The 15,925-nt window shown below is 26.8% G+C and overlaps 1 protein-coding gene across 2 annotated transcripts; it reads right to left on the minus strand.

Moving 5' to 3' along the window:
• Positions 1-4,141: 4,141 nt before the first annotated feature.
• LOC107604895 (nudix hydrolase 13, mitochondrial) lies at positions 4,142-8,414 on the minus strand. Of its 2 annotated transcripts, XM_016306609.3 has the most exons (6): positions 7,991-8,414; positions 7,789-7,871; positions 5,282-5,396; positions 5,126-5,209; positions 4,798-4,947; positions 4,142-4,600 (listed from the first exon to the last, which is right to left on the minus strand). In XM_016306609.3, exons 2-6 carry the CDS (start codon positions 7,857-7,859, stop codon positions 4,346-4,348), a joined length of 675 nt encoding a protein of 224 aa, XP_016162095.1. In that variant the 5' UTR covers positions 7,860-7,871; positions 7,991-8,414; the 3' UTR covers positions 4,142-4,345. The 2 variants fall into 2 exon arrangements, with proteins under 2 accessions (XP_016162095.1, XP_088345514.1); XM_088489388.1 differs by having other exon boundaries at positions 5,126-5,396; positions 7,991-8,367.
• Positions 8,415-15,925: the final 7,511 nt, after the last annotated feature.

Here is a 15,925-nt window from a genome sequence, read left to right on the forward strand (position 1 = left end):
AAAGTATATAATAAAATAAATAATTTGTTATTTATCTAATTGAATTCAATAAATTTAAATTAATTTGGTTAATTTTTTTTGTAACCTTATTTATTCAAATTTAAATGCACATGTGCATTGCTTATATTAAGATTTTTTTATAAAGACTTACTTATTCAAATTTAAAGAAAAAATATTTATTATAAAAAAATTATAAATATTTATACGAACACCTAAAAAATTTTTTTTATTTCTACAAAGAAAACTTTTAATTTGGAATAAAATTATCTTTTTAATAAATTATAACTTCTGCAAATTAAAATTTTAGTTTGTCCAAAATATGATAGTCTTATATAAATTTTACAATGACATATAATTATTATGTTTAATATTTGATGAGTGTATGTATTTTCTGTCATTATTGGTCCTATATTAGGACTAGTAATGGGCAGGGTAGGATAGAATTTGGATCTTATCCTAACCCTACCCGCGAGTTGAAAATTTTATTAAAACTCTATCATATTCTACTCGCGAGTTGAAATCTCTCAATCCTAATCCTATCCGTATTCTAAAGTTCTAAACCCTACCCTATCATGCCTGCATAAATATTAAATTTTTTTAAAGAAAATATAAAATTCAATCATTCCAAATTTTATACATATTAATAAAATAAAAAATAAAAAATTATTACTTTAAATTAGATCTCTACGGCTCTACCTTCTACCATACCCGCAATGAGTCGAGTAGTCTATCCTACCCGACCGGATTGGGCGGGGTTGGGTAGCCACGGATAAAGTATGTATTGTTAGCCCTATGCTACATTGTAGAGTTAGTTTCATCAACTATTTATGTGTCACTTTTTGTTTAATTATTTTTTTTTTTTACTAAAAATAAGGAGACTCGAACTTGCAATCTCTAAGTGAGCATGAAAAAACTATGTCATTTAAGGTATAGCTCGTTTGTCACTTTTTATTTAATTGTTGAATATTTAAAAATAAATAAAATTATTAAACACTTTCTAAAGATGTTATTATTTCATATTTCACCACATCTTTATGTAAGTTTAATTTTTTATTTTAAATAAATTTTTTAAGTGTTGGTTGAATCTTCTATTTATTAGTATTTCATTTTAATTTGTTCAAAATTTCTACAGTTGATATTTTCTTTTGGTTTATGTATTTGATATTGTTTTAAAATTCGTTACTTTGGAAAGTTAATTTTTTTTTCTTAAAATTTTCATTATATGCGTCTTTTTCTTTAGATGTTTCTTTATTATTTTTTTCTCAATTTGTACTTCTTCTCAAATTAAAAATTCTAACATGTCTAAATGCAGAGATATTGTGAAAATTATTATATTTGAAAATTATAGTGTCCTTAATGTTAGTAAAGTATAATAAGTTATTGTGAAAATTATTATATTTGAAAAAATGCTATAGTAGTAGTTAAAATTTGCAACCAAACAATTCTTTTTAAAATTAGAGTACAACAAACATTTTATGAACCTTTTATATTTAAATTTTATTTCTTTGAACTAATCCTAAAAAAGCTACTAAGCTAATATAAATAATAAATAAAATCTAATAATATTTAGCTTGCAAATGAAACAACTTTTTTTATTTTTTTGGCTAAAGCCTATAAATAATTAAATATAGCTATTAAATAGTTCTCATGTTTATTATTATTATTTTTTGTTAGTATTGTTCTCGTATTTATTTATTTGACCTAATTTCATTTATTTTTCTAGTAGACCCAAAAACATCTTATTTCCATTAATTTTTGAAATTATCAATCCAGACTAGCCATTTAAACAAAAAGACCTGTTATTGCTCAGAAACCCCTACGACAACCACTACTGTTGCGTGGGAGAGGCTTGACTTAGCCACAACCAAATGATCCCGCCATTTAAAAATTTGAGACAAAACTTTTAAGGGAACAGTAAATCCACGTGTCAATACAACAATAAAAGTGAGAAAATATCTGTAAATCTGTACCAATTTGCATCTTTACCATAGTGCTCCCCTACTTATATATTAGTTAGGTACTAATATTCAAATTGGGCCTGTTTTGATTTATCCTCCTTTACATGGCCCCTCACACCAACAATAACCGAAAAAGGAATATTTTATTAACAAAAACTCATAAAAGCTAGTAAAATTCACAAACAAACAACTCCTGTACTTTTTTCTTTAAGGAAAATATCATACTAGCAAACTTTCTCCATCTATTACATTTACCTGGTTGGGCGACCCAGTAATCCTTCTTTTGGCCACTAGAAACGCTACAGTGGTTTCAATAATTATTAATCTTTTTTATTTTTTTATTAATGTTCAATTTTTTAAAGATGCTTGTTATGGTATTTATATGTAGTGCTTGTTTGAGTGTTATTAAATATGTAAAAAAATATTTTTTTAATAAAAATATTTTTTTGTAGTATGTTTAGCAAATTTTTAATAATAAAAATAAAAGTACTAAAAAAATAAAAAATATTTTTTTTGAAAAATTATAATTTATATCTTTTTTTAAATATATTTTTAAAAAAAAGATATTTTTCACATAATAAATAAATAAATAAGTATTTTTATCTTGTTATAACACAAATATAATTGATAGATAAAAAAATCTTTTTACATAAAATATCCAAACATAAAATTACTTTTACTTAAAAGATCTTTTAAAAAAAGATTTTTCTATCGTATGCTGTAAGGGCATAGATTAAGCATACCATAAAATATATGTTTTAATGTTATTTATTGCAAAAATAATTTTTTTTTTTTACATTTTCAATGCATAGAAATAATAAATAATATTAAACTTTTTTTTATGGTATGCTTAGCCTATGTTGGGTGACAGCATGCACTCTACTTTTCGAGTATTCAAACCGGTTGGATAGGGTTGCCAACCAGATCCACTGTGGGTAGAGTTGAGTGCAGAGCGAGTTTGAGTGCGAGTCAGATAGGATGCGGGTTGAGTCTCAAACCTACCCAACCAACCCACACCCTATATATGTATATGTTATAAAAATATGTTATAGGTACATATTGAATTAAAGACAAAAGACCTCTCACTTAGTGTAAAAGATTTTTATCATTGAATTAAGATTCTCAATTGATAGTTTAACACTTTTGTTTATATAAAAATCAATTCTGTTTTACTGATACAACATTATATCACAATATTTTTTTGTGTTTGTGTTATAAATTTAAACAAAGACTTTTATTATAATTGAACATTTGATGATTATGTTGTTTATGGGACGATTGTATTATTTGTGGAATAATTGTATTGTTTGTATTAAATTTTTAATTTGCATGCTCATTAGGTTATATAATAATATTGCATATTTATGAAAATTTACGGATAGAATTAGATACCTATAGTAGAATTAGGGTTGGATCTAAACCCTATTTTATCCATTGTCACCCCTATCTATGCCATTAGAATATACGATACAAAATTCTTTTAAAAAATAATTTAAAAATTTTTTTTTATTAAAAATTCACCCAAACAAATTCATAATTTTTTAATTTACTAAACAAAAGATAAAAAAATAATATCTAATATTTACCATAAAAGGCACATCGGCAAATTCGGCACCAGAAGCCACCAAAGAATTTGCCTTTTTTTAAATGCAGCACAACGCTACTGCTTTTTAATATTTTTGTTCTTCACGCCACTGTATTTGTTCTTTTTTTTTTGGAGATATTTTTCTTTTTTTAGTTATGGGTTCTTTTTTTTTTTTGGTAAGTTTTAGTTATGGGTTCTAAAATATATAAACAGTCCTTCCATATTCTTTCCGCCGCCTCTTTAGGCAGCGCCCAACAAGCCCAGCCAAAATAACATTAGGCCCATAAAATCCATTGTCCAACAAATTTTATTCTCAACATACCATTAACTACTTCAGATTAACAAATAATCCTCCTATCTTGACAAGACCGCTTCTGAACATAACTTCTGACCACTGCTCTTGCAATCATACTTTTTTTTGTTAAGAGGTTAGAGGTCATCGCAAACTGATTCAATTTTAATTAGTTAGGAAAGCATGTTTTCCATTCAAAGTAAAGAGACGCAGAAACGAGTAGCAAAAGAGAGTAACACCAATACTAATCATTATTGTTGAGAATGAAATCAATTGTTCTAAATAAAAAAGTGAAAGGTTAAAATATCATGAATCTTTTCTTTTCTTTTTTTTTTTTCACATTTGATGACATTTTTTACAAGGTTCTCTTAGGAACAAAGTGTGTTGAAGAAAATAAACATCAGTTGAAGATGTTGCTTACTTCCTTTCAACATTGATTCATTACATAAAAAAAAAAAAAGAAAAAAAAAAACCAGAAAACATGTCAAAAGCTAAAGTTGATGGCTATTCTTAAGAAGCACATGATAAGATGTTTTTCTTAGAATTCATACTATGGTGTGGCATAGTAGAGGATCTTTTATAGCACTTAGGTGGTGCCATACTTTGAGATTCTGAAACATCTGCTACTAGACTTGAAGGGCAACCAATGCTATCATCATCTTGCTTCTCAAGCTTTCTTTCTTCTTCCATGACTTTAAGAAACTCCTCGAGCGCGCTACACATCCACTCGTACCGGCTCAGACTAAATGCCTGCTTTATGTTTAACTGAGAAGACAAAATATTAGACTTAGACTCAGATATAGCTGCTCTCTAATGTAGAAATACATTCTATTATGTAAACAATACAGAGAAATAGAAAGATGAAAACTTGTTATGAATTTTGTTCATAACATTGACCAATTAACAACATGGTAATCGGGTTGATGTAATTCTTCTCCTAAGTATTCCTTCAGAACACTTACCCATTGGCGACTGCGGTTATTTTGCTCCGGCCAAGTGTGAAGTTCTTCGGTAACCTCCATGGCAAACATGTATCCTTTACAACCACCTTCCGTACAACATAAGTCAAGGTTGCTTTTGCTTCTGAATTCCCATATTCCCAGTGGAACTTCCTAAACATGAAAGTCAGCTAATTAGTCAAAGGAAATCAAAATCAATAGTAGACATCATCAGTTAATGCGATTAAATGTTTAATTGTGTTAGTTAACTTAGTTTAATAGGTGTGCATAAACATACCATGAAGAACTATAAGTGAACAAGTTGAATGAGCAAGAAGGATATTGAACCTACTCTTAGAATTCCTTTAACTCCTGCTTCCTCTAATGCTTCGCGGCATGCGGCTTCCGTAACAGTTTCATCATCCTCCCATCCACCCTGGAAAGTGATCAATATGGAAGAGTTTGAATTGTTGCAGACATAGACAATATCTAATTCATTATCAAGTACCTTTGGAAATACAAGATCATCGCGTTTCGGCGAAGAAACCATCAGTACTTCTATCATTTCCTCTGTTTCGCCCGTTTGATCTGTGCTGTCCTTTATCCACCTATAGGGAATACACCTGTTGCAATGCAAAGGAAAGCTTAACCATAAGAATCTCTTGCAAATCTCACAAAATTTCTTCTTCTCACAATATATTGAAACTCTATAGAAAAGATACTAAAACTGCTCAATATTTGTTTATTGCTTGTGAAACAGCAATGTTAGAGAGATAAAATAAGGTAAGTTATGGTTAATTTGTAAAGTAGTTTACGTAACGCTACAATAGTAAAAATAATTATTTTTTATATTAATTACGTGAATAGTCATTTAAAAGAACGAATGTGCACAATTTTATAAAATACTTATTTTACAACGGCAGTGTATCAAAAATTAAACCATTTTTTATTACTAAATATTTTCGCAGGTGAAATTACTTGACAAGCAAGGTGCACTTGTTTTTGAGAATTTTGCCATCTGGACCTGTTATTATTATTGTGTAATATAATTGATTATTGATACATCAAACACATTCTTTCATTACATGATTTCATAATAATGGTTACTACCCTAGTTAAACCCTGCATATGCATGCCACGGTGGTGTTGTTACCGATAACTATGGAGAAAATTTCCTGGTTGATTTATAAAATGATATTGATATGGTGATATGATTATGGCCCACAAATTTGGAGTGTTATAATATTTTTTATTACACGTTTAAGTCAATGACATGGCCCACTGTTCTGATGCATGATTGTCTTGGAAACATCCGCATGAAATATTGAAATGTTTAATTAATTATCAAACGCACAAGGCATAATCATGCAGAAACAGTTCTAAGATGTCCTCTTCCACACATACACCATAAAAAAAAAAAGGGTTAACGGAGAAAAGTGTTTAGTAAGTGTTACTAAAATAAAAATTTGGAATCTTCGAAAATAGAAAATTTCTATCACAAATGTAATTTTTACCATCAACAATATTATTTGTATATTAAAATTAACTATTAAAATTAATTACTAATACATTTATGTATATATACGTTATTTAATTTATTTTTAATATATATTTTATATTAATAGCTAATTTTAATAGCTAATTTTATTGTATATCTAATATAATTGTTTTACTATTTGTAACTTTTAAAGAAAGATTTGTTGCAATATAAAAACGTGTTTATTTTATTTTTCAAAAAAAAAATGCTTCTTATAATATATGTATATAACTATTTTGAGTTCTTCATGAAACGGGCCCTTGGACTTAAAAGGGATCAGTTATAAATTATGCACTTAATTGCATATTTTAGTTTCATTAGTGATGATTTTGTCTGTGGAAGATCAAGTAGTGTTAATAATAATTGAGTTGACATACATTATTCACACAAGATGTCTACGAAATTTGGATTTAAAATACATTTCTCTGTAAGCAAAAAATTAATTAGGCATTTTGGCTTCTGTTCGTGATTAAGACTTGTATTAATTTAGTAGTATTGCAGGCACATAAGACAAAAGTAAAGACAGAGAAAGGAAAGGGAAAAGGAAACAACAAAGAAGGGAAATGGAAACCAAGCAAGAGAGAAGGTATAATAAAAGCAATAATATTTAAGAGAGAATAAAAAATAGCCGAAACGACTAAAAGTTATTTTATTTAGTATTTATTAATTATTTTTAGAATAATTATATAATTTTAAATTTAATAAATATATAATTATAGATATTATATATAAAAAAATTATGAATATTATGTTATATAAGTAACTTTAGATATTATTTCTTTAACATAATATTTTATGGCTAATACAACTTATTTATTTTGGTCAATAGATGTTTAAAAATATAAAAATGTTATTTGTACCTAAAAATGTTATTAATATATTTATATATAAATATATGTGTGATTTTATTTATTTTTAATGTGTATTTATATTTTAACATAGATTTTATATTAATGGCTGATTTTGACGTATACGTAACATAATCGTTAAAAATATTGGCAAAATAAAATAGTAATAAATTGTTAAACTAAAAGAATTTGACTCTTAAATTTTTAATTTGTGTAAACTAATTTTATATGTGTATTTAGTTATATAATATGTAGGTGAAACTTTATGTGTAATTATTTTTAAATAAAATTAAAAATTAAAAAATATTAAATTATTATTTAATCAAATTTATTAAATTATCTAACCATTCTTAAATACAAACTTCATACGAAGAGACTGTACTTAAATTTATACCTAATATATAACATCAACAAAAAAGAGTACGGTTTACATTGATGTAGAAATATTAACGGATATAATTAAACGATTATCTAAAACATTATTTAAGACTGATAGTGTATCACAATTATTTTATTTTTCATAAATTATTTTTCTATTCAATCCCAAAGGGTTGGCATTGAAGAGAAAGGTAAAAAAGAGATTTTGATAGAAGAGAAGACGAAGCTATGGCGTTGAAATGGAAGACTAACCCGGAGACAAGGCGCAAATTTCCTTCATAACGCTGTCTTTGTCGTCCTGTTCTTGCTGACAAACACGACATCGTTTCCAATTTCTACACAAACCAGAAAACAAGTCATGAAAGAATAAAAAAAAATTAAGGTTGTGAACGAAATTAGTAAAACTTTGTGTCTGAAAATGTTTTCAGGATCCTCATATTCATATCATACATACCAAGGTCACGAGATCTTTACAAAGATTCTGAGGGATTGAAGAAGAAAAAGGTAAAGAAGAACCAGAGTCCAAACTTTGATTTTCTTTCTTTTCTTTTTGTGTGTTGTCGTTCTATTTTGGGTTAAACCTATTCAATTGTGTCAATAAAGGTTCTCTCTGTTGTTAAAATTTTCGTATGCTTCAACACTGAACCAATGATAACGGTGTTTTGTTCTTCATGGGGCATGTGTTAGTGCCACCAAATGGCAGAACAATGGAACAGACGAAGGGAACAAGGGTATGAAAGTCTTGTTTCAGAAGAAGAAGGAAGAAAAGGAATTATAATTAGGCTTCGTCGGAAAACAGAGTCAGAAAGAGAGAAGGGGATAAGAAGTTTCAGCGGGGTTCTGCAGCGGCATCTGTTTATATAGTAATAGCATCTCCTGCTTTTTTTTTTTCAATTGCTTCTTATTTTATATTTTTGCTTGTAATTAAATTTCGTTAGAATTTTTTTTTTATCACATGTGATTCGAGTTTTTCTTTCGAAACATAGTATGATATTTATTAAGTTAATGCAGAACAAAATGCTTATAAAAAAATAAAAAATATTATTCGTATACTAAAATCAATTATTAAGATTAAACTATTAAATTACTTATGTATTTGTGTATAAATATATATGTGGATTAATTTATTTTTAATGTATATTTATTTTTTAACATATATAATAACTAATTTTAGTGACTGATTTTGATATACAAGTAACATAATTGAAAAAATATTAGTCATCCAACTTGTTTGCTTATTTTATATATCTATTAGCTTTTGTACTGGTACCACTTTTTTCTAATAAACAATCAACCATCAAAGTACTAGATGAACAAAAATGAAGAGAATGAAAGTAGAAATTTAAAAGAAAAAAATTAATTGATTGTTGTTTGGGAAAAGTTAATTTCTATTATTCGTTGATTCGCCCATTTTAATAAAGTAATCAATTACTAAAATAATAAGACATTTTACAATAAAATAATTAAATATAGAATAATCAAGCTTTTTGAATTAGCATAAATGCATATTCAAAGTTTTCTTTTTTATAAATATCAAATATGTATCCTTATGTCATGATTGATTTTACATGTCTATGTAGCATGTTAATACAGAAATATACTATAGGAAGTTTTTCAAGTGTACCGTTGATCTTAATTATAAAAAATATATATAATATATATAATTAAGATCAACGGTTAAAAATTACTGATACACCAGTATGACGATATACTTAAAAATCTTTCTATACTATAAAGATTTTAAATTATATAAATTATTCCAAATGAGCTAAGCAAGATAAAACGTAGTAGTACTTTTTGTTTAATCTATTTGTGCGACAAATTAAAACTTTGTTGTTGTTGTTGTTATAGTAGTAGTATAAGTAGTTATTAACATCCTTATCGATAATATAGAGATTAAACCTTAATTTGGTATCTAAATTTGCATTCGATAATCAATTCAGTTTTCTAAATTTAAAAATATTCAATTTATTCTATAAATCTATATTTATTATTTATTATCTATTATCAAAATTGAATTTCTTTAATTAATAATACAGCTGATGCGGCACATACTCTTAAAAATATTAATTAATTAATTAATTATTTAATATATTTATTTAATTCATTTAAATATATTAATTAATTATTTATTTATTTAATTTAATTTAATTAAATATCAAATTAGTTAATATTTTGTTTGATTATATTAATTATAATTAATTAATTACATTAATTATTTAATTTGATTAGAATAAATAAATTAATTTTATTTTAATTTATATTAATTTTTTTGTCTTATGTATTTTGAATTTTTTATTAATAATTTTTAAGAGTGTCATAATTAATCATTTATTTGATTTGATTGAGATAAATTTTAAATTATTTAATATTTTATTTGACCATATTAACTATCACTAATCAATTATATTAATTATTTGATTTGACTAGAATAAATAACTTAATTTTAGTTTAATTTACATTAATTTTTTGTCTTATATATTTTGATTAATAATTTTTAAAATTAGTATTTTTTTATATGATATATTTATAAGATAGCCAAATAATCATAATTAACTTATTATATTAATTATTTTACTTATTGTCATGTTAATATTTGAGTCGGTGTTCATTAAAAGTTTTTTCGTTTCCTTCTTTGATCTTAATTTTGATATTTAATTTTGTGAGACTGATTAGTATCTCTGTCAATAATTTCTCTTCAGAACATACTTATATGACACGTTAATCACTAATATATTCTCCATATAATTTTTATAAGTAAATAATTTAAAACTCACTAATATTCTTAGTTTTACACAATAAATTTAGCTAATGTATTTAAAAAAATAACAAAAAAAAATTAAACGGCAGTGACAATTATTCTTAAAAGATAAGAGACTCCTAATAAAAAAAATTTTGTCAATCTTAATTGGCTCTTAATGGATAAATCAATAGTTTAACATGCTATATACGCCTATTTCGTTAATATAGAGAAAAAATATTGACAAAGAAAATACTCAGTTTCATAAAAATAAAGATTCGGTAAAAAAATACTTTTTTTTTTTTGTTGAGGACCTCGTTATCTTTGAAGATAATTGTCAATGCCTGTTTAAAAATTTTCTCTATTTTTTTTTTTAAAAGTTTGGTGAAGAAAAAATAAGACAAAATAAGTTAATTTCAAATGACTCAAGAATTTTTTTATTTTTTATTTTAATAGTAAAAAAATACTCATGTAAATGTACTCAATTTCTTTTAGATAAATGTACTCAACTTTATTGTTAATACTTGAAATAAGAATGTAACTGAAAGAAAATTAAAACGATGTTTAGAGTAATTAATGATGTGATGTTAGTTTAATAGATCTCTAATAAGTTTATATTAATATAAATTGAATTAATTTATTTATATTTTTTTATGTGATTTTATGTGTTTATGATGTTATTTTGTAGTTTAAGTTTGACTATAAATTTAATAGACTATATTATCTTTTTCATTGTATTGATGTAGAATGATAAATATAATTTAAGGTTAGAAAAAATATATTATGATAAAAATATACAAATAGTAAAAAACATAAACAAAACAAAAAATACGAAATTCATAAAGTCATTCATTATACATTTAAAAAAATTGTAAAAATTAAACAAATAGTTTTTCATCCTATCAATTAATTATCTAATTTTGATGTTATAACTTGACTCCATGATGATTGATCAGTAATGTCTTGGCATGAATAAAGTGACAAAACATCTTAATTTTCAGAGATTTCAAGTGAAAATTTCTGTAACACTCTATCATACAGATCTTTTTGTGTTGATTGGAATCATATTAATGAATTGAAACAAAGTCATGGTGAATTGAAGCTAGTTGAGTTGGTCTGGAGACTTTGAGGCTTGCAGAAAAGAGACTTTGTAGTGTCTTGTGGCTTAGAGAAGAATCCGACAAGGTATGATTTTGGTTTCTCGTAGTTAATGTATAATGTTGCATGAAAACTTAGGCTAATGGCCAAAAGATGGGCTTAAACGCTTTGAATTGTCGAGTTTGGTGGGTTAAATGTGTATATGTATATAATGTATGATGAGTATGATGATGTAAATTGAAGAGGATAAATGTTGAAATGAGGGTAAAGTTGTTGAATGTATATATTTTGTTTCTAGATGTCGTAGTGCCTCACCACACAGATCTTTACGACCTACACATAAAGATTTGTGTGGTAGAGTGTTACATTATGGTATCAGAGCAGTTCGTTCCCGTAGAGCTTGGAGAATTGTAATTTATTCATTTTTCTACTTCTTCTTCTAAGTGCAGGATAACCCCAAGGAGTTGCGAGTTTTTTTTCTATCAATTGGGGCCCTCCCTTCATCACCCCATGGGGATGATCTGCAGGGTTCATAACTACTCTTACTACAGGACGCTTACCTAGCCAATATTTAGATCTGGCTCTACCCAAAATTTTCTGGTTTACCCCAACATTCCCCACTTGTTCGACTGTTGCTGAGCAGTTTTTGAATATCAAACGGACCTCCCCAGAAGGTCATTTTAATGTGGCTAATTTTTCCTCTTTTGCAATTAATTTCGCTACAGCACTTGCTGCTCTAGCTAATTGTCCACCATTTTCAAGTGTGATTTCTATGTTATGTATGGCCGTGCCTAAGGACATATCGGTTGAAGTGGATTCTTCTTTTTTATCAATCAAAATTCTTTCCCAAACTATGTATAGCTTCTTCCAAAGCATACGACTTTATGGATGTAGATGATGATATCTATACAGATAGATCTTATATATATCACACAATGAAGTACCGCATGAGTGGATATATAGAAATATAAATCCGCCGAATCACTCATGTTATGATCGTCTACATACCATATATTTGGGGAGTGGTTAGTTTGCTAGAAAAGGCATAGCGTGGGTTAAAACTTTATTTTTTTTTATTCATTTTATAAAAATAAATATATCTCTATCTCATTCTAAGTCGGAAAAATCACGAATAAATATGAAAATTGGAATAAAAGGATATGGATCAACAAGTTATTTTTTTTTAATAAGAATTGGTTGAAGAGCAGGAAAATTGAAATCCATTTTGCAACGATTCAATAAAATATTTATTTGAATTGGTGGGTACATATACCAATACCCAATACAATAAATTTTGTTATGATGAGGATATGGGTGGTCTTGTAAGAAAAAAGATAATCTATAATGAAGAATCAATCTCTTTTTTATTGAGCTGTGCTTGTTCATTTTTATGACTTTATCATATGAATTGTATTTTATCATACAAATTCCTACTCTACTACCTTCTCGGAGTTTAATCTCCGAAAAATTCTTATTTTATGTTATGATTTCGTTGACGATCATAAGAAGGCAATTCCCCTTTAAGATACCCATTTGTACTACTATTTTATGATTGAGAAGCAATTGCCCCTTGTACATATTATACAATAAATTATTATACTTATTGTATTATTTTTTTTATTCTTACCAATTATTTTATTTATTCGATGGATCTACAAACTGCGAAACCCTCTTTTTTTCCTATCTCTATCCCTATTAGCCAAAATCAACGGTTTGACCAAATTGGTTGAATCTTTTTCTACCTTTTCGTTCTTTTTTTTCAAGCCTTTCACATTTTCAAATAATCTTTCTAATGCATTTTCATTTGAACAACTATTAATAGTTTCTTTTGCATTCAAAATATTTGAAACATCATCATCTTGATTGCGTCTACAAAAAGAATCTACCTTCTGATATGTCTCATCTATAACTTGCTCAACAAAATTAAATGTTACTCCAAAATCTGATGATCGAATAACTAATTTGATTGTTTTAGAACATATATTCTTATGCCATCTTGTGGCATCCACTCTAGTATCACTTTAAATAACTTTTTCATCTGAGTCATGAACAGTCATCTCTCTTGCTTCTCTAGTCCATCTCTTCATAATGTATCAATCCAGAATTTGCTTCGCATCTCAAATATTTAAAACTTTCAAACTATAACAACATAAGAATCCAATTGTTTCAAACATTTTACAACTACAAGTAATTATCATATCTTTCACATTGTCAGACATGGTGTATTTTTTACTTTTTTCGAAAATGGCAACTTGATATTCACAAATTTGATTATTCTCTTTACAAGAAACAATATAAGCAACAGAACTCTAATCAAACTCATTTTGAAATAAATCAAATGCAATAGGAGTATATACATGTGCAACATACTTTAATAATGGCGAGTGAATCATCCTAAGTCTAGGAAGCTTTTGCCTTACATTGTATTTAGCTTGTCTCTCCTTATATTGCTTGGCACCAAAAATTCGCTCAAATTGTTTGAGAAAATATATTATGTCTAAGCTTGATTGCATAAAATCTTTCAAGTCACTACTAAAACTTTCACTAAGTTGAGTACTTCGTATCCCAATAGTATACACATTCTTCATATAGCAATGAGCTCATTTTTCCTTCACTTTATAAATACACTTCAACCAAGTATTGTCTTTCACTTTGTTTCTTTGAAGTAATGCATCTCATGCCTCTTGAAACTGAAACTGATCATCAGAATTATATATGCAAGCTTTTAAATCTTTCATCTTATTCCCTAAATGTCTAATAGCATTTTGCAAATATGCTAGACACATAATTCATGATATGTTTCAGGCATTTTTTCTACCAAAGCATTTGTCATAGCAGGATCTTGATAAGTAAAAATAGTTTTAGGCTTTTTTTTTTTGCATGTGAGCTTCCAAAAATGATTCAAATAACCACATAAAAGATTCTTTTGATTCGTCATAAAAAAGAACAGTGCAAAATATTATTTCTCTATGATGATTGAATCCACAAAAAATACTTAATAGTCTATTTTCTTTGTTTGTGTAATATGTAGTACCAAATGTGATTACATCACCAAAGATAGCATAATTAATAACTATTCTTGCATCAGCCCAAAAAATATTTGTTATTTTCTCCTCATTATCTAATTGTATAGCATATTAAAACGGGAGATTATCCAGTAGTTGTCGATGAAAATACTTTAATAAACTACCTGCTTCACTGTAGGCCAAGTCTTGCTTTTGTTTGGTTCGAAGATAATTTTTTTAGTCTTGTTTGATATATCCAAGAACATCTTTAGCACCAACTTGTAAACTCGTTAGTTCATGTGTTTTCTTTGGTCTTATATCAGTTTCATCTGCCAAATCTATTTGCAATACTTGTAGTTCTAAAATCTTTCTTTGTGATGGCATCATATGACTGGTTTTCAAAATTTTTAAATATGATTGTGATTTAACTCATGGTCACAAATTATATATTTTTTTATATCTCGAGCAAACTTGAGTGACATTCTTGCTTGGCAACTTATTCTAGTCTCTAGCGCGAGGTTGCTTTGTTAAATGATCTCGTTTATTTGGTCTATGTTAGTTTTTCTTTACACAGATAAGTCTAAAACTACTCACAGAATTACCAATTTTACATTTATTTGCATACAATTGTCGAATATAAAAATCCATCATTCCATCATAGTTTCTCCAGAATTCTTTAGCTTCTAGTATTGTGTCAAATTTCATGTCTAATTTTGGTATTTTTCTATTATAATTAGCCTGAACAAAATAAATAATAAAATTCCAAATATAATTATTATAAACATACAAAAATTAAGAGTATTAAATTACGTAAAAATTTTGAGTACTAAATTATCTAGAAAGAGATTAAAAGTACAACATCATGCTATAAAGATATATATTTAAAAAGAAAAAATATACCTGAAAAAAGTGATTAATATAACAACCCGAATTTTTTAAAAATTAAATAATAAGTTATTTATGATTTATTATTTTACTTAAAGAAATTATTTTTTTAAAAATAATTAAATTAAATTTTATAATACTTTGAGTTTAAAATCCGTAGGATTTTTAAATAATTTTTATTATAATGAGATATTTCAAGAAAGATAAAAGGATTATTATTATTATTATTATTATTATTATTACTACTATGCTACTCGCACTACAACATTTTGGGTCTATGGCCACGATTTTTTTTGTCACGATAAAAAACCGTGACTATAGAGGGTCTATGGTCACGGTTTTTAAAAAAGGGTGACCATAGAGTACCTATTGTAACACCCTAATATACAGATTCTTATGCTCGAGTCATAAATCAAAGATATTAAGGTGGTACGACTCTTAAGGGGGATTTTTAATACATATATATAAGTAAAATTGAAAGGAGTATTAATCGAGAAGCCTGAAAGGAGTAAAATAAATATCGCGAAGTCGTATCACTCGCGCATCGACAACTAAGAGATAAAGCGTGAAGTCGAAAGCGATATACAGATAAAGGCATTAAGGAGAATAAGAGGGGAACAATATATAGATATATAACATAAGTAAATAGCCACTAGTCGCG

Source organism: Arachis ipaensis, chromosome B6 (assembly GCF_059453495.1).
Source record: "Arachis ipaensis isolate K30076 ecotype BB chromosome B6, ASM5945349v1, whole genome shotgun sequence".
Taxonomy (NCBI): Eukaryota; Viridiplantae; Streptophyta; class Magnoliopsida; order Fabales; family Fabaceae; genus Arachis; species Arachis ipaensis.